The sequence below is a fragment of the Diorhabda carinulata genome, chromosome 9 (assembly GCF_026250575.1).
Source record: "Diorhabda carinulata isolate Delta chromosome 9, icDioCari1.1, whole genome shotgun sequence".
Lineage (NCBI taxonomy): Eukaryota > Metazoa > Arthropoda > Insecta > Coleoptera > Chrysomelidae > Diorhabda > Diorhabda carinulata.
This window is the reverse complement of record NC_079468.1, coordinates 2,311,489-2,338,261: the sequence shown is the minus strand read 5'-3', so window position 1 is coordinate 2,338,261 and position 26,773 is coordinate 2,311,489. Positions and strand designations below refer to the sequence as shown.

Below are 26,773 nucleotides of genomic sequence, written 5' to 3'. Positions count from 1 at the left end.
ATTTTTGGCACTAAATTGATCCACAAGTGACATAATAAACTGAAATAACTAATTATTCTGATGATTGTATATAAATGATTCCATAAATGTCCTGCTCGAAATTATAGGGCGTTGATGCGAACGTAGGTATCCATTCGGTGATCGCAATACCTTACGAAGATTGGTCTCTCGATTTTATAACACCGAAACCGGTGTGTATAAGGAAAAACGGCGAATGTATACCGACAACTTTTCCCAATCCGCCGGAAACCAAGAAAATTCCGTTCGATCAAGAAATAATGGGAGAAATTGGCAAAAACAAACCTCCCATAAAGGAACTGTACAACAATTCATACGTATGGTTGAATCCATCTGATAAGTCTATTGATATTAGAGGAAAAGTGCCTTTTCCCGGTGATCATTCTTTTATCGTACACTACTATCAACCCCATTCTCCAGGTTAGTGTATATTACAGACGAATTCCTTTTAATGATGGGTTTAATTTATATATAAACACATTGTGTACACTATTTTTATCAAATCACTACATTTCTCTCATTTACACTAATTTTTTTTATGATTAATCACTATATTTTTTATTTCATTTGAGTATAAACAAACGGAGAAAATTGATGCAAAAATTCTTATTTCAAGATCTTCTTCTTTTTTATGAGTTGCGTGGCTTGAAATATAAATTTTTACATCCATTATTCATAGACAAAATAAGATGAGAGACCGTGATATGGGAATTTATTTAAGTGTGCCCGAACTGCTCTCTACTCTTCTGATTGGATCGAAATGATGTCGCAGTTTCAAGTAGTTGAGATGGCAAAACAGGAGAATAACAATTTTGACTTTATTGGCGAGTAGGGGGTGATAGACAGTGATAAACCGATGCTCTTTCTCTCTCTTTCACTAAAGAAATTTCACTTATATATCACTATCTTTAATATTTTCTCTATGCCATTATCTTCGTTTGTATCATAGAGTTAATATTGAAAATAGAGAGATCGGCATTTAAGTGAAATTTCACTAGTGAACGAGAGAGAAAGAGCATCTGTTTACCATTCTCTATCTCTTTTTACTCGCCATTAAAATCGAAGCTTGTTTCCACCACTCGAAACTTCAACGTCATCGCGATCCAATCAGAATATAGTAGAGAGAGATAGAAAACGGGATACCCATATAACATGTAATACTTCTATATGAACAATTGGTAGGGGAAAGAATGTTTTCTCTCTCCTTCGGGACACTTTATCTATACTGCACATGCTGGAGAATTCCCTAAAATATCAGTAGTGGGAAAAGAGATGCGCAAAACTGACTGAAGCACTCGGAAGAGAAAAAGAATAACACACTATCTATTTCACTTTTCATTTCACATTTTCCACTCATAGAACTCGATGTTTTTTCTCTCTCTATCAGCTGTTCGGGTCTCATTTGAACGAGCTCTCTCTACTTTTCATATCAACTGTATCAATAAATGAAATTTTTTTCTAGTTTTAGACAAAATTGTGGGTTTCGTATAAATTTTTATACACTACATATATATTTAATTTCCTTCATTTAACGAAATCGAATTTTCTCGTTACGACTGCTTTACAATTCTCATTAATCTTTCAGCGTTCGATTTGGATGTGATAATACAAAATGGCGCTTTTTACGAAGCCAAAGTAAGTATCGAACACTGCCCCTCTCAATCTGGATGCAGAGCTGTCGTAAATAAATTAGACGGAAAGAAAATATTCAACATAACCGAAAATTTCATGATTACTTTGAAGGTGAATATAAATTTAATAATTACACAACACTCACCTAACATTTTTTTTCAAATGTCCAGCAACAAAACGATAAAGAGGTCTATTTGGACTATTTGCTCGTTGTTCCTGCGGATCTATATAACGAACAAAATCTTGAACCGGAAACTGTTGATCGAACTGGGGAATTTATATCACAATGTGGAAATAATCACTTCAACATTGATACGTCCGTTAAGGGTGAGTTTTCAATTACTAAATATATAAATATTTAGTAATCATCAATAATACTTTAACTATATGACTCACAAAAAATTAGGTTAAATTGAGAAAAGCGCTCGGAATTTAAAAGAGAAGAAGAAACGTTTTCTATTAGAATAAATAGTAACATTGGTGAAGAGTAAAACCTGTAATACTCAGTAATACTGAGGCCATTTAGTGTGGTACTAAATGGAAATGTCAGATTCACGTTTATGTTTAGTATACAGTGTCTCGTACATTAAGATATTCATTATTCAAACTAATTTAATAAAACTTTTTAGTTTGTGAGATAAAGATTGATATTGAATTTTTTAAAGATTACAGTCTCTTTAAAATACATCAATAATGTCTATTTTGTTGCATTATATTAAATAAAAGTCGTGATGAAAAATAAATTTGTGATAGTTGCTAATAATTACAGAACAATAATGTTTTTCTATTCATATTGTGTTAAATTCAAATTAAATTTTATACTATGAACGAAAAGCAGATGAAATTATTATTAAAATTATATTGTTGACAAAAACTTCTATTAAAAAGTGAATGATATTCAAAGAAAAATGAAAAGCTGTTACAAATACATTATTCAAAGAAAATACACTGCAAAAAAATATTTATTTGCAAAACAAGTGGAAAAAAATATAAAAAATTGCAGATAAAAAATTTCAAATCGAAAGTATACAAGGTATTTTAAAAATATGTTACAATAAAAGTTTACGAATCATTGGGTTATTAAAATTTGACGAGATTATGTTATAAAAAGATTGAAAGGTAATGAAAATTTCAAAATACAGTTGAAAAATGCACTTTTAACAGATTGTATCTTATTAATTCTATGTCTCTAATAATTTTGAAATTTAATAATACATTGACGGATATTGGTTCCGCAATATTCACATTTGGTCAAGTTTACACGACACTTAACATGTCATTAAAGTTAACAAAGCAATATGAGCAGACAGAAAAAAGAGTAAGCGGAAAATCAAGTGCCACATTAAGAAATTTTCTGCTGTGCATGTTGGTGAGAAAATGGATGTTCCACTAACTTTAAAATTGTGATAAACACGGAAGATAAAACGCCCTATAACTACAAGATTATTTGAACAACTGATCTAGCAAATTTCGTAAAAGTTTGGTAATTGTTAAGCACGTTGGACATTCTAACAAAAAAAAAAATTCATCAACAAACGTATCGATTGTTATTGAATAAATTGCACTGGGAGAGTTTCCCCCAAAAAAGGAGTCAGTGGAGAGTTCGTTCAGCTACTTCCAGTGGAGTGGAGCATTGGTGACAGCAGTTGTCCTCCTATACAGGAAGGATTTGGTTTGATTTCCTATACAAGGTTAAATCCTGTTTTCGAAAAGTAAAAAAGCTGCAAAAAAATGAGTTTCTGCTTTAATTGAGAATTTAATTATTCAGGACATAACGAGGTCACACAAGTCCATAATTCTTAGACAAAGATGGTGTTTAAATGAAGAAAACTCGGAAAAAATCATTTTTTTGTGCAGATTTTTTACTCTTTCTTTTGATTCTGCACATTTAACATGCATTGCCTACGAGAAAAACCCTTCGAGACGGGGGATGGGTTCAGAGCAAAACTGTAGTTGAAGCTCAAGAAGTACCTGGTACCAGAGAAGAAAAAAAAATACTACATAAGAAAAGGATCAAACAAAAACGAATGACATGTCATCAAACACACAATTTTAACAAAAACAAATCTCGCAGCCGATTTCTTTTAACATAAAAAATTATTAGAACCAATAAATAACGAATGACTGAATTTATTCGGTACCTATTTGCGTTTTCTTCTGTTTTAAAGTTATTACATGTATCTGAAAATTTTTTCCCGGACATATTTCAGGATTCTGCAGAGATTCCGTATTTTCCATAACGGCAGGTCACAATACGGGCGCTCTCCCCTGCCAATGTGATTACGTGGGTTCTTTGAGTTTCGAATGCGAAAAATTCGGCGGGCAATGTCAATGTAAGGAAAATATCATCGGTAGAAAATGCGAAGCTTGTAAAACGGGTCATTACGGATTCCCAGATTGCAAACCTTGCAATTGTCCATCGACAGCCTATTGCGAACCGACTACAGGAGAATGTGTTTGTCCGCCCCACGTTATCGGCGAAAACTGTGACCAATGCGAGCCTCTCACATACGGTTTTCACAGTAGCATCGGTTGCGAGGAATGTAAATGCGATTACCTCGGAGTTATCGGTAACAATCTACAATGTGACGTTGTGAACGGAAGTTGCCCGTAAGTATTATTAAATAAAATATAAATAACAACTCAATTATTCTTTTTTTTGGTATTCCTCAGGTGTAAAGAAAATATTTTCGGTCGAACTTGCGACAAATGTAAACCGGGCACTCATTCCTTCCCGTATTGCGAATCCTGCGAATGTAATGTCGATGGTACCATCGCAGATATATGCGACAATACGACCGCCGAATGTTTTTGTAAAAAAAACGTCGTCGGTCCTCATTGTGAATTTTGCAGAGAAGGTTCCTTCAATTTGGAAGCTTCCAACGAAGACGGATGTACGGAATGTTTCTGTTTCGGTAAAACCACCAGGTATTTAAACATTATATACTAAATATTATAGATATGAACTTTGTTATTTCAAATGAACCACCCTGTATACGTTTTTCGTGAAATTACATTATCCACAACAATTATTTCAAACGGATCACCTTGTATATACTTGTTAATGTTCAAAATTCTTTAAAAATAATGGGGAAGGGGTAGCAGAAGCTGTTTTTCGAGGGTTGAACATACATAGTTTGCAGCAAAAGATTCCTAAGCCGTATTTGGAGGTACTGGCACTGTGTAGGTACTCAAATGGCGATATTAAAGCAGTTTCTCTGCGATTTCGAGAAGCCCTTCCATGGCTAGATGCTTAAGCGCCCATCTCTTCTCTTCCCCCCTTTCCAAATGTGTTGAATCCATGCCTGGAAGCATTTCTGGAGGCTTCTATGGTGATAGCTCTGCCGTGGTCTTCTCAAAGTCAATAATGGTCTCAAAACGTTTCTCTGTTAGCACATTCTGTTTTCCGGAAGTCTATTGTTGCTAAATCTGACAGTTAAGAAGACTTTTAAAGACCAAAAACTCGTGAATTAACATCGACTTGTTGTACGACACATAGTAGTACGAAGAAGAAATTCTTAAGACCATGTTTCAGGTTGATTTCATTGCACATCGTTCCACAAATGTTCTAGTACACATTGTTGACTTATCTATGCCTCACAATCGAAGAAAACGATGAGCATGTCTTGATGTTGAAAGTTGAAACTCAAATCATCTATTAAAATATTCTGAATAGATCCATTAAATCAAAATTTCTAAAGCTCTTTACTAGTTGTCCATTTAATGCACATTTTCATCTATTTTCGAGGTCGAAGTACATCCTGACTGTTTCTTATCCTTAATTGATTCATTTCCACTCGTAAATTACCCAAATCATTTAGTTCATACATTGTCACCATAATTTAACGTTGTGTAGACTTCTTTTGTACATTTTCAACTTTAATTAAAACTTAATGAGTTTTGTTCAAGACATCTCCTATTAATACAATCTCACTGGATTAAACGTCTCTTATTACATGAGAATTTGAGACATAAATGGTTGAAATGAATGCAACATAACTATTTGGGGCAGTAAAAATTAATTCACCTAATTTTTTTATCACACCTCGTATATGTTGCTTTTTTTAGAAAACCAGTTTGAAATAGCATGTGAAAATTTGATGTTTTGACTTATTTTGGTTTTCATCAAAATATCTAGATTAAATCAAGACAAACCATCACGAAAAACTTTTATTTTCTTCACTAATCCTATCAAGGGCTCTTCCTTTTTATAAATTAATATCGATATATAATTTTCCAATAAAAATTCAATGAAGTAACAAGAAGCAACTAAATTTTTTTCAGATGTACAAGTTCCAGACTATTAAAAGTAGCCTTGAATATAATGAGAGATTGGGAAGTAGTATCATTGGATCTCAAAGAAAATTTAATTGTGACATCTCTCAACATAGACTTGGAAAATTTAGACGAGAACAGCAATGAAGTAGCCATAGATTTTTCCTATGTGAACACATCTATTGCCTATTTCTCTGCCCCAGATGATTATCTAGGAAAAAAATTGGTATCTTATGGTGGTTTTTTGAATTACACCATCTATTACGAGATAGGCAAAAATGGTCAGTAGTTTTTGTAAAATTTCATCTCAAATACAGATTTTTTTCATTTTCTAGGTACTGCCGTTAGTGCTCCGGATATTATTCTACTAGGAAGAGACATTTACTTGACGTATAGTAACTTCGAACAACCCCCAGCTCAGACAGAATTTTTAACCTCATTACAATTGATCGAAAACAATTTCGAGATAGAAGGAGAACCAGCACGAAGGGAACACCTTATGGAAGTCTTGAGGGACTTGAGGGGAATATATCTTAGAGCTACTTATTGGACAGCAACTGTTTCAACAAGGTAATGAATATATTCATTAATATTAACAAACAGATGCTGTTTAAATTATGTTTAATACTGAAAAAATATCTAATACTCACTTTAAATAAGAGATTTAACGCACTGAAGCACTACTTGAATAAGTTAAGTGACGTCGAATGTGTAACTATTAATTATGGTTAGGTATCTTACATTTTTCTTCTTTTTTTATCGTTCAACTTTTTGGCCTCTACTTTGATAAGACTTGGTTATGTTTATTTAAAAAAAAGGTTAATTATGTTATTATTAAACTTTTGAGTACATTTTTGTTAGTCATTTGATTTCTTAGCGTTTCGATTAGTACAGTTTTTGCTGTTTTAATTGTTTTTCATTAAAAAATTTTATCCAACGACGTATTTCTTCTTTTTTAAATATTCACAACCTTAATTGAACAATCTAACCAATTGTCAAAATTAGCTTATGCCCATTTAAAAATGACCGCCGTGGGGTAAACAAATGGTTTTACCGCCAGTTTTTGTGGTTTGTGAATTTATTAGACTGCAAATATATTGAGAACATGGGGTCGAAGGAATATTGTTTTGTTGAGGAATACGATTAAAGGGTGAAAAATGTCCTGAAATAGTATTGTGTATTTTTAAATACGATGCACATGGCGTAGTTGCCACAAACTGCACAAATACTCGGTTTCTTCTGTATTAGTTCCACTGAAACAAATCTATAGAGTCATTTGATTACATTGTAATAAAAAAACAATGTAAAACAACTCTCACCACCGGAAAATCGAAGAAAAACTAACTCTGACACATACGAGAAAATCAGTTGTTCACCCCACGGCCGGCATTTTGACGTAAATATCAGCTGTTTTTCTTGGATTGCCGAATTCAATTTTGAATATACAAAATTAATTTCAGGTTGAGTAACGTTTTGCTTGACGAAGCTTACTTATCGGATGATTACTACGAAAATTCCCCCGTCGCTCTCTCTGTCGAACAATGTCATTGTCCGCCCAATTATCAAGGTTTATCTTGCGAAGAATGCGCACCAGGATATTATAGGATCCTTTCAGGACCCCACGGAGGATATTGCGCGCCGTGCGAATGTCACGGACACGCCGAAGAATGCGACGTCAACACCGGTATATGTTTGGTAAGAATTTTACATAAAATTAATATTTTTTTTGAAACTAAACACTTTACAAGCAGGGGGGGGACTGTTGATCATAGTTTTATTTAAAGAATCATAATTAATTTTTATTCTATCTACGTTCTTCGGTATTTTAAACACATTATCCGCCATTTCATGAAGAAAATTGACGCATTGTTTACAATTTTTGATAAATTTCGAAGAAAAAAAATTCACAAGCAGATATACTCCATAGAATGTGTTGTTTGATCAGAGGAATGGGGAAAAACGATGATATTAGGAAAATCAATGTGTAACTATTAATAATGGTTAGGTATTTCATATTTTTTCTTCTTCTTTTTTATCGAGCATATACAGCAAGTCGAAAGCTTCAAATAACTTGATATGACACTAGAGCAAGATGGAAGATTGTTACAACGTAATTGAAACAAAGTTTATAGCTAAAAAAATAGATACCAAAACATATAAAAGAAGAATTATATGAAATAGTAGCCACACGCATATTGACATACAGTTGGTAACACTATGAAGGATGCCTATATAGCAATCGTCCATGTATTGAATAGAGAAAGAAATAAGCCAAAAAACGTTCTTCCATTGACGTTTGTGACAACGATCTGTGCGTAAATATATTTGCTCGTGTTTTGTTAAGGTTAAGGTTGCCAACCTAAAATTTAAAAAACCAGGATGCGAAGTTGGAAAACTTATCTGCATAATCGGTAAATAGATCAGGTAGCAGACTGGAATGGGAAAGATCGTGATCGTGATTGTCATGAGTGGTTAGTGGAATGCGCCCATAATGAAACGTACTACCGTCAACGACGATCTGGACCATAGTACTACTGTTTTTGAATAAAAATTTGGCGGCGCGTTTAAGCCGATTGCTAGATCTTCGGCAATACTCGATTAAATGTTATTTTTTATCACAAATGGATTAACTAATACTGATTTTTGTTGTAGAATTGTATGCATAATACTAAAGGAGATCATTGCGAACTATGCGAAACTGGATATCACGGAAACGCTTTAGCTGGAACTCCGAATGATTGTTTGATTTGTGCTTGCCCGCTACCAATCACCAGCAACAAGTAAATAACGATAGAAATTTTGTTTTTGAACCAATCTACGAATTTATCATTGTTTTAGTTTTGCTACGGCTTGCGATCTAAGTTCTGATGGTGAAAAGATAAGTTGTCAATGTCGGGAAGGTTATATTGGAGCTAGATGTCATTTCTGCGCACCTGGCTATTTCGGAAGACCGGATCAACCAGGTAATCATTAATATTGACATATAATGTCAATATTAATCAATCGATTCGAGTCTTACATAACAATCAGACAGTTCAGAACCAGAACAATGGAGAAGCCTCAGATATATTCTCGATCAAGTTTGGGGTACCGCAGGGTAGCGTTCTGGAGACATTATTTGATCTGCTTCCAAAGGAGGCTATTTTTTGGAGGTTTTTCTGTCTCATTTCACAAAGGAGGCTATTTTTTGTACACTTCCCAAGTTTTTAGTGCTGTTTCTTCAAGGTACTTAAACCTCTTGGTGAAACGAGCAGGACATTCTTAGAGTAGATGCTCTATGGACTTAAACGTTGTTTTACGGGCCAGTGACCTATCACCAGTTTGATCTCGTTTCTAGTCATCTCGAGAAGTTCTTCAGGCTTCTTAAGAAGCTTTCTAATTGCCTTAGGCCTCGAGGGTGCCTCCAGTAAGATTCTTTAGCTATCCGTTATTGATGTGACATCTCACGAGGTCACAGTAGGGCTCTGGTACTAAGTGTGGAGTCGTTGCTTCTCTTTAGGCAATACTGTCTGCTTCCTCATTACCTGGTATACCCTGGTAGCAACATTGGAGTTACTTCGTTTTTGTTAGATGCTTTTAGAGTTTGTTTGCATTTCCACATTAGTTTGGACGTGCTTTCAATAACTTTCAGGATGCTCAAGACCGCTTGGTTTCCTGAACACTTTTATTTATTGCTAGCAACTATATGATGGTGGAGAGCTTGCATTTTGGTCCATTAATGCTCCATTCAGATTCTTGCGCTAGCTTCGAACCGTCTCTGTATCGAAGAGGTACATTTCGAGCTTGTAGAAGATTTTTATTGACCCATGACTAGTGGTCTTCTCAATAATCCTTCCTGTCCTGAGCATGGTGCCTCCAACGTCGAACCCCTAGCTGGATCAGGTCCGCATCGACGTCATCCAACCACAGAAGGCGCGGACTTCCTCTCAGTCGCCGTCCTCCAGTAACTCTGCGCGGGTATCGATCAGAAGGTATCCTCTCCACGTGTCCCAGCAACTTCAGAGGCGTTCCCCGGATAAACGCCACCAAATCCGGCTCCGCTCAGCATTACTCCGGATCCTCCATGTACCGTTTTCGCCAACAGATCCAAAAATCTTTCCTACCGTTTCCAGTAGTTCAATTTTTGGAACCGTTGGTGATATTCATTCTGAACACACTATTTTCACACAATTACACTGTCTTAAACCGAAGAATTTTTGAGATACAGGTCATCGGTTTGGTAAATCCTTATGTTTGAATTGGTATATGATTAAAAATCCTTTTTAGGCGATTATTGCAAACCTTGTCAATGTTCCGGGAATATAAATCCGAGAGATCCATCTTCCTGCGATACCGTAACAGGAGCCTGCTTGAAATGTCTCAATAACACCTACGGAGAACAATGCGCTCAATGTGCGCCGACTTTCTTTGGAGATGCCGTCGGTTTAAAAGACTGTCAACGTGAGTTGCGAATATTTCGCGTCTTTTATTTTTGTCTTAATTGTCATTTCGTAGCTTGTATATGCGACGACCAAGGAACCGATCTGTGCGACAGTTATACGGGGAAATGTGTTTGCAAATCCAATGTGATCGGAGAAAAATGCGACAGATGCGAATTTGAACATTACGGTTTCCAAAGCGGTCGAGGTTGCCAGCCGTGCAAGTGCGGCGAAGCATCGGAAAGTAATCAATGCGAAGATCTAACGGGACAATGTAAATGTAAACCGGGAGTTACTGGAAGGACTTGCGATAGATGCGCCGCGGGATTTTGGAATTACACTTCCGAAGGATGCATATGTAAGCGTACAAATATTCCGTAATACTTTTCGATTAATTCATTTTTGTTTCTAGCTTGCGGATGTAAAAGTGAATATTCATTAGGACTCGGTTGTAACGCTCTTACGGGACAATGCGAATGTCTCGAAGGAGTCATCGGCGAGAAATGCGATCAGTGTCCGCACAGATGGGCTTTCGAGCCTAACTTCGGTTGCCACAGATGCGATACTTGTCACCATGCTCTGTTAAACGACACGGATTTATTAGCGGAACTTATAGATCCAATTATAAAGGATTTTGATGTAAGTTTAATGATATAAATGATCCTCGATTATATTTTTTTTTATTATCGTTTTTTCAGACGACCCAATCGGGATATTTTACTAGAAGAAGATTGGAAAATATGCGTGAACAATTGGAAAATCTAAAACCGAAATTGGACGAGATTAATCCAAGTGATACTAGCCTGAATAATCCATTAGAAGAAGTGGAACGTTTGGAACAGGACGCAAAGGCTTTAAATCGAAAGGTAAATTATATTAATTGATTAGAAATATCGATTTTTATTGTTTAACTATTTTTTTTTCCAGTCTAATTATTCGTTAGAAAATAGCGAAGAATATAAAAATAAATCCGAAACTATAAAAAATAAAATAGAAGAATTGCTCGATGAAATATCATTAGTTGAAGAAGAAGCTATTAAAACCGCCGAGGATATAGATAAAATATTCACCGAATTACATGAACAAGCAGGTGAAATTATTTTTTTTATATATATTTTATTGAAAAAAATTAACAGCTATTATGAACCAACTGACGTTATTTATTTACAATATTTTTAATTAATAAAAATTTTATGAAATTTCCATTTAATTCGAATCAGTATTGTTGTGAATATTTCCTTTAATCATAAATATCAAAAAAAGTAAAATTCAGAAAATATATAGAAAGTTATAACAGAGCATTTTTAGTCATTTGGTTCATAACTGCTTTTGTTCCCAACGCTAAGGTTTTTTTTTATTTCCAGGAAACGAAGTTGATAAGGCACTTAAAGAAGGCGAAGCGATCTTAGATATCATGAAAACTTATAATTTAACCCAGCCTAATGCGATCGCTAACAATTCGTTGAAAAAAGTTGTTGATTTGTTAAAAAACGTCACCGAATTTAAAATTCCAGTTGAAAATTTGAAAGAACAAGTCGACGAAGTCGAAGATAACTTGAAGAATTTCAATAAAAAACTGGATAATTTGTATAATCATACACAATTCTCACTTAACATGGCTAAAGAAGCTGAAGACATTATTGGTAAGATAGGGTAAGTAAAATAAATTGAATCGATATTATTATTGAGATTAAAGTGGAGACAAAAAAAATAATAATGTTTGAATATTCTGATTTATCATAATTAAAAATGAATATTTTTATTATTTCAAAAAGTATAAAGAAAAATCTGCCCAAAAACATTTATAACAAAAAAAATAATACAGAATGTTAGGTTAGGATGTGTATCCGATTATATTTGAGGATCGTTTTTTAACCTATATTGACAAAATTTGTCATAAAGGACTATTAAATATATAAATATACTTATATGTATCTCCAAATGTAGCTAAATGACCTTCAAGGATAAATATTTAAGATACAATTTCCTTCAAGAGTTACAAATATTAAAATCCGTGTTTTGAAGTGTCATATTGACAAAATTTATCATAAAAGGACTATTTCACATATTATTAGCCTTATTTTAAAGATTTCTACTCCATGTTTAGCTAAAGGACCTTTTAGAACAAAAGTAAAGGAGACAATTTCATTTGAAAGCATCACCAACTTCCGGAGTGACATTTCTTCACTTATATTGACAAAACTTGTCATAAAGGACTATTTCACATATAATTATCCTTATCTGAATGATTTTCTACTCTGTATTTAGCTAAAGGACCTTTTAGAATAAAAGTAAAGGAGATAATTTCATTTGGAGGCATCAAATATTTAAAACCAACTTCCGGAGTGTCATTTCTTCACTCATATTGACAAAATTTTTTATAAAGGACTATTTCACATATAATTATCCTTATCTGAATGATTTTCTACTCTGTATTTAGCTAAAGGACCTTTTAGAATAAAAGTAAAGGAGATAATTTCATTTGGAGGCATCAAATATTTAAAACCAACTTCCGGAGTGTCATTTCTTCACACCTATTGACAAAATTGAAATGAATAGAATTAAACCCCCCAATTTTCTCAGACAAAATTGGAAAGAAAAAAATGGATTGTACTTAAATCAGTGATAAAATGAAATTTCTAAAAAATTGGCGCTTTAAAAAATTCCAGAACGTTTCAAAGTAAATCTCCCCATTTAAGACCAGGGTTTGTGTACATATGTTATAATTGTGATAAGTCTCATTAGAATTTATCTTGTGGGGGGATACATCGTATGGATTTGTTTTAAATAACACTATAAAAAGGTTCAATAGTTCCATACAGGATGAATTTAAAGAATATTAGAATAATTGCTTTTGTGTGATAGTGTACATCAAATTCTAATGAAGGTAAGATTGTATAAAATTTTGGAAAATACACAAGTTTTACACATTTTTATTAAAAACATAGTAACTCTTCATAAACATCACTATACATTGAGGCATTTTACAATATTTGCTAGTCAATGTATTTATTATCTTAATTAACAAAATAAACTCAAAATTGAACATGAAAAAATTTTCAATGTACTAATTATAAATGAATAAAAATTTATAAAATTAATATTTATCACTGAAAAAAAGAATATTAATAAAAAAAAATAAATTAAATCTTATATATACAATAAGAAGAGAAGGATCTTCGACAAAAGCATCGTTTTCTATTAAAAGGTCTTTCTGCGTTTTGTCTAATGGGACATCCAGTATATTAGGTTGATAATAATTTTTTTCAATAACCTTAGAATTAGATTTTGATTATAAAAACATTTATAAATACAAAATAAGATGTAGATAGCAAAAAAAATGATAGATGACAGAATAATACAACACATACACTCCCCAACAAAAAATCGTCTTAAATCTTTTAATAAAAGAACTAAGTACTGATTCAATTTTATTGTCACGTGATATTTCCACCTTCTGTGTTAACATTAGAATGTACTAAAACACATCAAACGGTTTATTTTAAAATTAAAACTTCAAAACTCCCCCCGAAGTTAACCAAAACCATAATATTACCCCCTAAAGGTTGTGCACAATTATTGTGATGGTAACGGAGGATTTTTAGAATGCCTGCAACAGGACCTAATGCATCGAAGAGCAAAAGTATAGGTTGGAAAGATCACCAGTGGAAAGTATGTCTATTTGGCAATGATCCATGTGTCTCAATATATAGAAAATCGAAATAAAAGTTTCCGCAATACTGCACACAACCTATGTATACATATTGTAGCACAACTCAAGCCACCACTGATTTAACACAGTTTATCGGTTTAATCAGAACATCATAACTACTGGCATAGTAGAAATCCTTTCGAAACCACAGAACGAGCTGAAGGAATTTTGCCAAGTCTTCATAGAAACATCAAGGACTACGGTAACGATTGAGGAAACATAGAAGCAAGGATAACGAAGGAAAGTAAACGATTGGGAGCACTAAATTAGATAAGTTCTAAAAAATCTCCAGAAAAACATCTCCATAAAACAATAATAAGACCAACAGTGTGTTATGTGGAATCTTAACAAAGCAGAGGAAGAGAAATTAGATATATATATATATATGAGAAAGGAAATTACTCAGGGGGTAAAAAGACAGGAAAATTATGGCTGAGAAAGAACAAATAAAGGAAAATATGGTACGCAGAGAGAGGAATTCAAGACTGGAAAACAAAACCAAAAAATAGGAAACAGCTATGAGATTCGAAACATGTCTAGAAAAGGAAATACTGGTTTTAAAACAGATCTTCTAATTGTTTTTTAGATCAAAATCTGTTTTCACTCCTTTTTTATTCAAATATACAGATGAATAGGAAACTTAGAAAAAAATCATGTGATGTACAGACCAGTTTTAACATTTAGAGCAATCGAAATAGAATACATAAGAAAGGACTAAGAAGACAATAATCGAATAAGGAACCAAATGAAAAAGAAACACTATAAAATTCTCAAAATGATTGAAAATTGCACAAATCTAATAGTTAAAACCATTTAACACATTATGAAAATTAAAACGATACCCTCTTACACATAAATTGGAAAAATGAAATCAAAATTCAGAAAACAAAATTATTTTAGTAACAATAGTTATTCAACTACTAGATTTGATCCATTAATTGAAGGAAACACAATCGAAATAACATTCAGGTTCCTTTAGTTTCAATTTATATATTAGACCTTTTAAATGAGAAAAGAAGTTTTGCCGAAATCAATTTTAACAAATAATACATCGCAATACAACTAAGAATGTTTAATTTTCGCGTCTGATTTTAATTTCCACTTCAATAGTTCCATACAAGTCACAGCATCCTCGGCACTGTCATGGCCACTTATATCATTCTGTATAATCTTGCGAAGATACTCACTAGCTAGAACTCTTAAAGCTCTCTTATGAGGCAGTCCCATTTTATGTGGAAACAACACCGAAGTGTCGACGATCATTCCGTGTACAATTTTCAAAGCTTTCATATCAGATTCCAAACTGTGTCCTACTAAAATAGTCATAGAGTTACACAAGTGCAATATATTGGCTTGAACTTGAAGAATACTGGTACTAGTTTTGTCCATTTGTTCTTTGGTTATACCGGAAAATCTGGTATTATAATCTATGATTGGATTGAGGGGTTTCACTAGAGATTCATAAACAGTTTTACATTCAATGTCCACTATTGTCACTCTAGTCAATTCTAAACCTTTTGTGGTATAGCACATTTCGCAATCTAACGCATAAACACTGTGACTTCTTGGATCTCCTTCAATGTCAGAATCCATGGTTGTTTGAAATCCTTCTAATTTAGCTGAAGTGTAGCCATCGAAGACGTGGGTATCTGATGTGGCACAACCCATTTCGTCACTTGTTCTACAGCAAAGGTAAGTTTGTTCACCCCGTATTGTACGTTTTTTTAAAGGATGATAACAGCATTCTTCATCGAAAAGTGGCCAACCATCATCATCAACCTAAAGAAATAAATCAAACTTTATAATTCATTAGAAGCAATAAATATTTTTTATAATCATGGTATGATTCATGAAATTTTTCTTATACCATTGGAATTCAAATAAAATTTTTCAATTCATTTGGTGATATTTATTATCTAAAATAAATTACATAGTCCTTACTTACTTTACAACGAAATAAATAACAGTCATCATAAATTTATAACTCTACAATTATTATAACTTTAGTTAAATAAATATACTGCAGAGGATAAACATGAATTAAATACCTGATATATTTTGTTACATCTTGAACATATCCTTTGATTTTCATCTAGGTTAGATGGAAATGTACTCTTGAAATTTTTAATAATAGCAACACCAAATTCATTGGTCTGCCTCGGATATCCATGTATATCCAATTCTTCTTCAGTTAAAACCCACTTTTTAATTTGGTTATAAAACTGTTTCACTTTACTTTCTTCTGTGTTTCCTTCTTCATCCTCACCGATACCGATAAGACCTAATCCGTTTTTATTTCTTTCTTGAATTTCTTTCCTTAACCTATTAACTGCTAACATTGCAGAGTTTCTATATGATGTTAATACTTTACACTTTTCGTAACAACTAAATTCTTCTTTTAGTGCTCGCGAATAAGCTTCTTCTTTTGATATATACATTTTAACACATTCGTCTGCAATCATTGTTAAAAATCGAGTTCTAACATTGATGGGAAGTTTTGATTTATCTGCATTGAAAACATCGGGAATATCACTCAATGACACATCAGGTACATGAGCTACTCTGCCACTTTTTTGAGTCTGTGCAATCGTTTTAATAGATTTTGCTGGATTTATTTTTGGTATCATTGCTTTTGCTTTAGTTATTGCCAGAACATTGTGAACAGGAGTAATTTTTTTCGACATCAACTTTTGTGTTGGTGTGTAGGTAATTGTCTTTGTACCTTTTAGTATATCATCTACTAAGTTTGTACTTTTCGGCTTTTCCATTTCCCTCATTCTCTTCCTCTCTCTAGCTGCTTCTAGAAGGGAAGGTGCAGGTCTCTTCACCACTGTTGTTTGTTGAACTTCATTTATGAGCAACTCTTGCTCTCTATTTGCTTGCATTTGTTTAGCCAATTTGTATCTATTGGCTAATATCTGACCAGGTGTTTGTACAATATTTGGTTTGACTGGTGTATGTTTTGGTACATTGAATAAAATATCAACATTTGAATGTGCTATTCGTTTTTTGCCATGATATTCGTTCTCCACATTTATTGTAGGTGTTGCTTCTTGGGAAACTTGAGGATGTGGTTTCACTTCTTCAGGTTTATATTCATTGAATATCCTGTAACATTCTAGCATTGTTTCATCCTCATTGAGTTCAATATCTGAGTCAAAGTCAAGAGTGTTATTTTCAAACAAATCAAAATCATCTAACTTTGTGTTATTGCTAGATTTACTATTTTCACCAGACTTACTATGCTTGAATTTTTCTTTTTCACCTTTCTCACCTTTACCACTATTTTTTAACTTCTTATCACTTTCCTTCTTATTTTTTTGTTCCTTGCTTACACTAGGACTTTTATCTTTACTTCTCTTCTTATCTTTCTTATGTTTCCCCTCCTTACTTCTACTACGACTTCTTTCTTTGCTAGCTTCCTTTTCTTTTTTCTTTTTGTGTTCCCTACTTCTACTTCGGCTTCTTTCTTTACTTGTAGATTTACTCTTTTTGGGTTCTTTACTTCTGCTTCTACTTCTTTCTTTACTTGCAGATTTATTCTTTTTGCGTTCTTTACTTCTGCTTCTACTTCTTTCTTTACTTGCAGATTTATTTTTTTTGTACTCTTTACTACTGCTCCTAGAGTCATCATTTGTTCCTTTATTCTTTTTGCGTTCTGCACTTCTACTCCTGCTTCTTTCTTTAGGAACAGTTTTTTCTTTTTTGCTGCTATCTTTACTTTTATTTCTACTGTTTTTTTCACTACTCCCTTTTGTCTTAGCCTTATGGTGATCTTTTTCATCTTGCTTATTGCTAGAATGTGATTTTTCTTCTTTCGATTTACTTTCTGATCTACTTTTTTCCTTTTCCTTGCTTTTATGTTTCACATCTGTTGATTCTGTTTTAGATTTCTTTGATGTTTCTAAAGCATCTTTATCCTTATGTTCTTTTGTGTCCTTATTTGTTTTTCCAGAGTCTTTCTCTTTGTTTTTCAATTTATGTTTATCTTTTTGATTCGTTTCGTGATTTGGACTTTTACCTTCTTTATTTTTTTGATGATGACTAGATTCTTTATTATTCACATTTTCCTTGAATGTACTTTTTCTGTCATTTTCATTATGTTCAATTGTGAATGAATCATCTACTTTCTTCTTTGAAACATCTGTTATGGAATTACTGCTTTTATCAGTCTTAGTTTTTTCAGAATCATCTTTTCTGTAGTCATTAGTGGACTTTTGATTAACTGATCCTTTTTGTTTGTTAGTATTATTTACATTGGAAGTTTTGCCAGTACAATTAATTATCTCATCTATTAAATCAAATTCACTAGATAAATCTTCAAAGTTTATATCTTGAGCAGGTTGAAATGATACTGTAGGGTCATATTCGACATTAGCTATATTTTGTTTAATCTCGTTTATTACTTCTATATGTTCCTTGTTACCATCTTGCAGGGACTGATTCCTATTAACACTAGAAAGAATACTCAAAGGTGTAGGTTTATAAGTTGGATTTTCTGTTTTAGTTGTAGGCCTATATTTTTTGTCTGATCTAAATGCTAGATCCGGTACGTAACTGATCGGTATGTGACTTCTAATATTCTGAATGTTTGCCAGTTGACTTTTTGGAGTTGGTTTATATGTAGGTACCACAGGAATTGTTTCATTTTCCGATGCGGCAACAACTTCTTCGACATGTTCGGATTGTTTTTTTCGATGTCTAAAGTGACAGTATGGTCTACCGCACGAACTATTATAATAAGGACATTCAATATCCTGAAAATACCCTTTAGTGGGCAACATTAGTATTGTTGAAACAATCACTTAACCTATTTATTTACAAAAGTTAATGACAAGTAAATGACTTTGACGTTAATTCTTCTTATTTTACCGAACGTTTCTCTTCCACGTGGCCTTTTATGCACAAGTATATCCGACACTGGTGTGGCTTATGAACCATGATTATCTAAATAAAAAAATAAAACACATGTTCCGTAGATAATTTAAGGTCGTTAGTTTCCAAAACGCTTTATCAGCTAAACAGATGTTAGTTATCGTAAACTGTTATATTTTTAGAATACAGTTTCCGTTTAGCTGAATAGTTGAAAATTTACATATAAATACAGTATTAATAGGAACGTCTATATTTTTTGTATACGAGGGTAGGTCTATAAATGATCAATTTAATATTTCAAAAAGATTTATTACAATAATATTGAACTAATTTGTTTGAATTTTATCCTATTCTAGGAAAGATAGATTGAAAAATAAATTAGATGATATTGAAGATAAATTAACTCAATCTAAAGTAAATTTAGACGATTCCGATAAATTCTTAGCCAATGCGTCCAGTTTACTTGAAGTATCTGTTAAAAATTTGAAAGATTTATTAGACGCTCCCGATGCTTTAGAATATTTGAATAACGATTTCGGTACAAACTTAGACAATAACAAATTAGAACTGGAAACTATAGAAGCTCTAAAACCTCAAGTACAAGAACATGCCTCTACTTTATCTGAAAGAGTTCAACAGCTGGAACACATTTTGTCAGAATCTCAATTTGGATCTCAAGATGCCGTCAAAGCGGCTAGAGCTTATAAAGATATAGTAGCAGCTGTTCGAAGCGCCAGAGAAGCAGCGGACAGTGCTAAAAATGATACCAATCATGCAGCTGAAATTCTTAATAACGTACAGGAACGTACCAATGATGCAGAAACTAACTCTGACAGAGCTTTAGATGATTCTTATGAATTAAAGCAGTTTACCAATGATCAATTAGAACCAAAACTGAAAAATGCCACTGAGAAGTATGTGCCTGTGGAGGAGCTATTAAACAATGCTGGTCAAATGTTGAAAGAGATTCAGAATATATTGGAAAATCTGCAGGTGCAGGATCTGGAGGAGGGCTATAAAGTAGCTGCTAAAAATGCCGAAGATGCTTTGTGGTCTGTTCGAGAAGTTAAAGGGATCGTGTCAAGCAATTATAATGATGTAAGTTTATTTTTTCATTTAAATATCTTATAATTTATTTATTTTTATTTTTATAGTTGCCAAAAGAAACAGAACAAGCTCAGTTATTACCAAAAGAAGTAGATGATATGCATAGAAATTTGGAACAAACTGAAAGACAAATAAATGCAGTTAATGAGAAATTCCCACCTGTTTTGAAGAGTCTTGATGAATTACCGGTACTACAAACTACTTACAAACAAAAATCCGATGCCATAAGGGCTAATGTTAAAAAATTGACTCAACAGATCGATCTAGCACGAGATATTGCTAATAGAATTAAAGTAGGGGTTAAATTTTTCACTAATACCACATTGGAACTAAGGAATCCTAAGAATCTTGAGGCTTTGAGTACTTCTTCCAAATTTTCTGGGTATTTCAAAACTCAAGAAAGTCAAGGACTTATATTTTACATTGGAAATCCCAATGCGACAAATATACCCAAGCAAAAAACAGTAAGTAGAGTAAAAATATTATTTTAATTATAATATCATTTGAACTATTTTGTTGAATTGGTGGAATGAAAATATAATTTCTACAATAAAAATGGAATTGTATACATTTTAAAAAATATTTGGGTTCACTTTTTTTTCTACACATTGAAAAAAATAATTGCAAAGCAGTGCTTTGAAAGAAACTAAGTTTTCCGGTACTTCAACAACAACAAGAATATTCTAACAATCAATGGACCAAGAGGAAAGCTACTGGGAATATATTTATGTGTAAGTATTAAGTTGGATTGAAATGGAATCCTATTCTTCAGTGACCAAGAGAATGCAGATCTACTCACTGAAGTATTCACAGGAGATGGTTGATATGGCAATGGATATTACCAGAATATCTTAAGACAATGCTTTAGAGAAGACATGAGAAAAAATCAATTATCTCTTATTTTTAGGAAGATTACATGGCACTTATAATTCAAAATGGTTATCCAGTACTAAACTTTAACATTGGCAATGGAAATGAACAAATTATTAATCAAAAATACGTAGCCGACAACAATTGGTACCAATATATAATTGAAAGGTAATTTATTTTTTCTTTTTAAATTTATTTTAACAAAAAAAAATATTTGAAAAGTTATTACGTTTATGAAATTTTACCTGCTTGGTTCATTTGAACTAGCGACAAAACTTCTTAGGAGTAAATTCAAAATGTACAATAACAATTCAAATGAAATAATTCTAATCTTTATAAAATTCTGATTCTCAAATTGTCTTATTGGACTCGTAATTTTATTTAGAAAAATCTTTGGAATTACCTAAAAAATAAAGGAAACTAAATGGTTATAAATAAATAAATTTAAGCTCCAATTACTAACAGTGTTATACTTCTTCTTGTCGTTATTATAATAATGGTCTTAACCAGTATTGGTCGTTACTACAGGCTTCAATGATTATCAGTAAATCTATGGTCGGTCAACTGATTATTTTTAAACAGATGATTCCAAAATCCGCCTTTAGGATACATACAGTTGATTGCGTTATCTCTCGTGTTATTTAATATAAGGCTATAACTGAAAATTAATAAAAAGAAGTTGATTTAATTTCATAATTCTGTTTTCAAATTTACTTTATTAATGTTGCTTTTGGTTTTAAAGTAATTTTTGTGAGGTTTATGTTCGTGTTTATAGTAAATATTTTAGTGTTTCTAATAAAAGACCTTATACTATTGAATTGAGAATTTGAATCGAGATGTCAAAAGAAACAGAACAAGTTCAGCTTTTAAATATGAATTACAAAAAATTGTTTGTCCATTTTTTTCTATTCAAAATTACGTATTTAGAATTGTGATATGCAATAAACGAGACATAACCTAGAAATTAAACATTTTGATCACATCGTCTGAATTAGCATTAATTGTTTTGAATTATAAATTTTCTATAAAAAAAGTATGATGAGAAAAATTAAACATTAAATTTAGGTTAGTTTTTATTGTAATAGTGAATTTTATTTTTTTAGGGTCGGATTCAACGCCAAGCTTTCTATTCGAGAAGAATTACAAAACGGCAGCGAAGTTGTAACGACAAACGAAAAATCCCTATCCGGCCCTTACACCGTATTCAATTTGGACGATAAACATTCGAGAATATTCGTCGGAAGTATACCGAACAATTACCAAGTACCCGAAGGTTTAGATTCGCGATCGTTCGATGGAGAAATGGAAGATTTGGTCATCGGTAACACCCCCGTATCCCTGTGGAACTTCAATTACGGTTACGAAAACAATCACGGTGCCAAAGAACGAAACAAATTAGTGAATCTAGCACCGAGCAACGGTTATAGATTCAACGGTAACGGTTACGCCATATTAGAATCGAGATCGTTACGAATCAGAACGAAATCCACGATCCAATTGAATTTCAAAACGTACACACCTACAGGATTATTATTTTTAGCCGGAAAAGAAAAAACTTTCATATCGATTCAAATCCAAAACGGTAAAATATTGTTTCAATATAATTTAGGAGGCGAAACTAAAAAATGGGTAACCAGTAAAAAATACAACGACGGTAATTGGCATAAAATAACCGCGATAAGGGACGGTCCTAAAGGGAAATTAATCGTCGATACCGAGGACGTCATCGATCGGACCAAAGACATCACCGGTACTACCTTGGAATATATAGATACAATTTCGTTCGGCGGATATCCGAATAGACATAATTATCCGGAAGTGACGGAAATTAGATTCGACGGATGTATCGTTAACGTAACGATAAACGCGGAATCTATAGATTTGAGGAATAATATAAAAGCTTTCAACGTCGAACCCGGTTGTCCGGATAAATGGTCATCGATGGTTTCGTTCGGTAAAGATAACGATCATTACGTCGGTTGGGATCAATTATCTTTAACCAACGAATTTAATATGAGTCTTAAATTTAAAACTAGTGATAAAGACGGTCTAATATTCTACGTTTCGGATCAAACGCAAGAAAATAGTATTTCTCTATCGTTAAAAGACGGTTATTTAATATTAGTCGATCAAAAAATCAAACTAACCTCAAAAGGAGCTTTCAACGATAGTAAATGGCACGTAGTTTCGGTAATACATAAAAACGCTTATTTAAGAATGGATATAGACGACGAAGAAAGCGAAGTGACCGACGCGCCGCCGCCTTTTATACACGCTTTAATATCCAGTCTTTACGTTGGGGGTTTACCGAATAAAATCCGTCCTCAATCGAACGCCGTTGCGTCTAATAGAGCGTTTTACGGTTGTATAGCCGATTTAACGGTAAACGGTAAAGTTAAAAATTTCGCCAACACCACCGATAGACATACGGAGATATTGGATAAATGCGTTTTAGACGAACCCGAAGATATAAATCATCCGTTACCCGAATTGAAACCTATAGAAACTAACGATTATTATACGACGGAAATATCGAAAATAACAACGGTGAACGTAAACGAAGAATACGTCACCGTACGCGGAGACGGCGGTAACGATTTCAGACCGATAAATCCCCCTCAAACCGAGGGTCCTATAATCGAAGCCGAACCGCCTGTTATCGAACAAGAACCTACAACTACTAGACGTATTGGAACGTTACCGCCTACTACGGTACCGCCTCCTCGTACCGATCAATGCGCTTTATCTCCGAATCCTCAACGGGAAGATATAAAAATCGTCGGTTATAGATTCGGAACGCATAACGGTAGTCGATTAGAATTTAACGTAGCCAGAGGAAAATACAGGAAAGCTTTCGATTTTCGATTCGAATTTCGAACTAGGGAAACTGAGGGTGTAATGTTTTACGTTTCCGATATAGACGCGCGTGCGCCCAGTCAAGAACATAAACATTACGCCGCCGTATATTTATCCGGAGGTCAAGTTATGTTTGTGTTTAAAGCCGACGGCGAACCGGCCGTACTAAAATCCGATAGAACTTACAACGACGATAAATGGCATTTAGTCGAATTCGAACGGGAAGGAGCTAGCGGAAAATTGGTTATAGATCAAGACGAAACAGTTTCCGGTAGCACCGCCGGTAGTAAATCGTTAATGTTGAATTTGCGTTTACCGTTCTTTATCGGCGGTATAGCTCCCGAATTGTACAATTCCGCTCAGATCGATTTGAATACGACGGCGACGTTTTTCGGTTGTATCAGAAGTATATCGATGAATAACAAACCGTTGGATATTTCTGCCGGATACGGATTAATTCCTTGTACCGATAACGTCGAAGTGGGAACTTACTTCGGCGGCGGAATGGAGACTTACGTTAAACTAAAAGATAAATTTAAAGTCGGTCAAATGTTTAATATCAAATTGGATATTAAACCAAGGGTGGAGAGCGGCGTGTTGATAGCGGCGCACGGTAAAAAAGATTATTACGTATTGGAATTGTTGAACGGTACGGTGAGGTTGCACGTGGAAAATGGAAAAGGGCCTATTACCGCCGTATTCATACCTCCTAATAACAACACTTTCCATTTGTGCGATGGAAAATGGCACAACATTCAAGGTGATTATTAATATGAAATTTATTTAAACAAGTTAAGTTTATATTTTTTTATTTTTTAGCCGTTAAATCGAAGAATGTTGTTACTTTATCGGTGGATAATCTGTATTCGGATCCGAGGATCGGTCCGCACGCTTTATCGACAGATACAGGTAGCGCCCTCTTCCTCGGCGGACATCGGTTGATAAAGAAAGTTCGAGGTATACATTCTAGAACACCGTATATAGGATGCATCAAAAATATTGAAATCAATAACGAACCGTGGGATTTATCCAACGATATGGGTATCAACGGGAACGTTACCATCGGATTCTGTCCTACTTTTTAAGTTTTATAATTAGAAATAAATAATATTGTATCGAAAATTTTATCTTTTATTGTGCCTTTCTTGCAATTTCAATAAATTTAGTGTTTGCTGTGTGTGATTTTATTTTGGGGCTGTGAGATATTTCTTGAAAATCGTTTGGGAGGAAAAGAGAAAATGTGAAGCACTGAAATGTCACACTCAGGGAAGTTCCACGGTATTCTAAATACTACGATAATTGTTTGGAACGGTTCCAGAACATTAAGTGAACCTTCAGAGTACTCTATAACTGTATAATCGTATAGGTGAAGACCATGTGACAAGGAACAGAAGAATAACCTCCAATTGCACATATAACTAGACTAGGTACAATATCAAACAATGAGTCTCAACAAAAGTGTTACTTTCTGTGTCTCTGTCTCTCTAATGATTAGATTTTCTTTTGTTTTTATTACAAGTTTGAACTTTTATTACTTTTAACTTCTTTTTGATTTTCTAACTAATCATAGTCTCTACATTATTCTTCTAGATCTTTTAGGGTGGTTTCAAAGATATTAGGGTACTCCAGAACTATAACTGTATAATCATATAGGTAAAGACCATGTTCTAAAGGACAGAAGATAACCTCCAATTGAACAATTAACTAAAGTGGGTACAATATTGAACAATGAGTCTCAACAAAAATGTTACTTTCTGTGTCTCTGTCTCACTAATGATTAGATTTCATTGTGTTTTTATCAAAAGTGTGAACTTTTATTACTTTTAACTTCTTCTTGCTTTCTTTTCGTTCAAGAACATTAAATGAATCCCCAGAGTATTATATAACTGTATAATCATACAGGTAAAGGCCATGTTACAATGGATAGAAGAACCTTCAAATGAACAATTAACTAGACGAACTAATTTTCAATTAGAACAAACCTAAAATCACGATTTAGAAGCAAACATATGAAAAGTTATAGAATTTTTTCTTGATTTCTATATAGATGACGTCATAAGCAACCGCCATATTGTTTAGGGGAGCAAATATTGCGTGATTTACATTAAAATTATAGTTATAGTGATATTTTATTCTCATTCTTTTGGTCAAACGTATTTATTTCAATAAAAAAAAACGCTTAAAACAATCAATTATCTATACATCGATGAAATAAAATCTTTGTTTGTCCATAACGATAAAATGGCCGACGTTTCAAATCACGATTTAGAAACACAATAAAAAAATATTTATACAATTGGTATCAATGAAACTGTAACCTTCTAGTCACAGCACTTAGAAGTTTGTTGTTGGTACCTGCACTAGAATTGTACTGAACTGGACTAGTGCAGGCCAGTTGATGAGTGTATAGAATTATTTATTATTATAGAGCATTTGTTGATTGTTGTATTTGAGGTTATTTGATGTGATTCAGGCCTTGTAATATTAACAATAATGGAAAAAGATGTAGTGCCACCGTTTCCAGATTACACTTATTGCACTATCGTGAACTACACTGGCTGAACCGACTCTAGACCTAATGCAAGCAGTACAGTGAACTGGGTGAACTAGTTCCCTTGCTCTGCTACAAAGAACAGCGACACTAGCGCTGGTTCTGCTACAAAGAACGCTTTAGTGAACTAGTTCTGCCAGTGCAGCTACTAAGAACAAACCTTAGATTTTATTGACAATTGACAGGTGTTGGAAATCTGCATGACCATTATTAATTAAAAAGTACTGAATTTGATAATATTTTTAGTTTCTTTTCGGCAATAACTAACAATCACTTATATCTATGATTTGTATTCCAAAAGAGTCCACAATGTAAGAGTTGAATGAAATATTCCAGATCAGAAAGCTCAATTGACTTCCATGTCATTTTGAAATTTATATTATACATATTTGTCATTTATTATTGGATTTTAAAGAACAAATATGTGTACTTAATATTATTTTGAGATATATTTACGTA

At 33.3% G+C, this 26,773-nt stretch overlaps 2 protein-coding genes and 1 long non-coding RNA gene across 3 annotated transcripts in view; 1 reads left to right on the top strand and 2 right to left on the bottom strand.

The window, feature by feature from the left end:
• The window catches only part of LOC130898330 (laminin subunit alpha), a 42,642-nt gene extending 17,757 nt beyond the window's left edge, over positions 1 to 24,885 (top strand). Inside the window, exons 16-36 of the mRNA XM_057807560.1 lie at positions 108 to 438; positions 1,604 to 1,761; positions 1,821 to 1,977; positions 3,861 to 4,260; positions 4,324 to 4,578; positions 5,935 to 6,206; positions 6,261 to 6,495; positions 7,386 to 7,620; positions 8,578 to 8,705; positions 8,764 to 8,888; positions 10,192 to 10,365; positions 10,420 to 10,701; positions 10,756 to 10,982; positions 11,042 to 11,209; positions 11,271 to 11,433; positions 11,708 to 11,996; positions 19,287 to 20,028; positions 20,085 to 20,501; positions 20,945 to 21,075; positions 22,011 to 24,523; positions 24,583 to 24,885. Of these exons, the coding sequence (XP_057663543.1) occupies positions 108 to 438; positions 1,604 to 1,761; positions 1,821 to 1,977; positions 3,861 to 4,260; positions 4,324 to 4,578; positions 5,935 to 6,206; positions 6,261 to 6,495; positions 7,386 to 7,620; positions 8,578 to 8,705; positions 8,764 to 8,888; positions 10,192 to 10,365; positions 10,420 to 10,701; positions 10,756 to 10,982; positions 11,042 to 11,209; positions 11,271 to 11,433; positions 11,708 to 11,996; positions 19,287 to 20,028; positions 20,085 to 20,501; positions 20,945 to 21,075; positions 22,011 to 24,523; positions 24,583 to 24,848 (7,668 nt within the window). The 3' untranslated portion in view covers positions 24,849 to 24,885. The remainder of the gene's footprint in view (positions 1 to 107; positions 439 to 1,603; positions 1,762 to 1,820; positions 1,978 to 3,860; positions 4,261 to 4,323; positions 4,579 to 5,934; positions 6,207 to 6,260; positions 6,496 to 7,385; positions 7,621 to 8,577; positions 8,706 to 8,763; positions 8,889 to 10,191; positions 10,366 to 10,419; positions 10,702 to 10,755; positions 10,983 to 11,041; positions 11,210 to 11,270; positions 11,434 to 11,707; positions 11,997 to 19,286; positions 20,029 to 20,084; positions 20,502 to 20,944; positions 21,076 to 22,010; positions 24,524 to 24,582) is intronic.
• LOC130898334 (uncharacterized) lies at positions 2,581 to 6,657 on the bottom strand. The gene is made up of 2 exons (XR_009059885.1): positions 6,576 to 6,657; positions 2,581 to 3,371 (listed from the first exon to the last, which is right to left on the bottom strand). It is a non-coding gene; the product is annotated as an uncharacterized LOC130898334 (long non-coding RNA).
• On the bottom strand, positions 13,296 to 18,889 carry LOC130898331 (RNA exonuclease 1 homolog). Its single transcript, XM_057807561.1, has 2 exons — positions 16,104 to 18,889; positions 13,296 to 15,834 (listed from the first exon to the last, which is right to left on the bottom strand). The coding sequence occupies exons 1-2, from the start codon at positions 18,837 to 18,839 to the stop codon at positions 15,118 to 15,120; spliced, it is 3,453 nt and encodes a 1,150-aa protein (XP_057663544.1). The 5' UTR covers positions 18,840 to 18,889; the 3' UTR covers positions 13,296 to 15,117.
• Positions 24,886 to 26,773: the final 1,888 nt, after the last annotated feature.

Coding starts and splice junctions, on each gene's coding strand:
- LOC130898331 (XM_057807561.1), bottom strand. CDS start 18,839: ATGTTGCCCACTAAAGGGTATTTTCAGGATATTGAATGTCCTTATTAT. Junction 15,835..16,103: donor GATGTAACAAAATATATCAG/GTATTTAATTCA, acceptor TTATTTCTTTAG/GTTGATGATGATGGTTGGCC.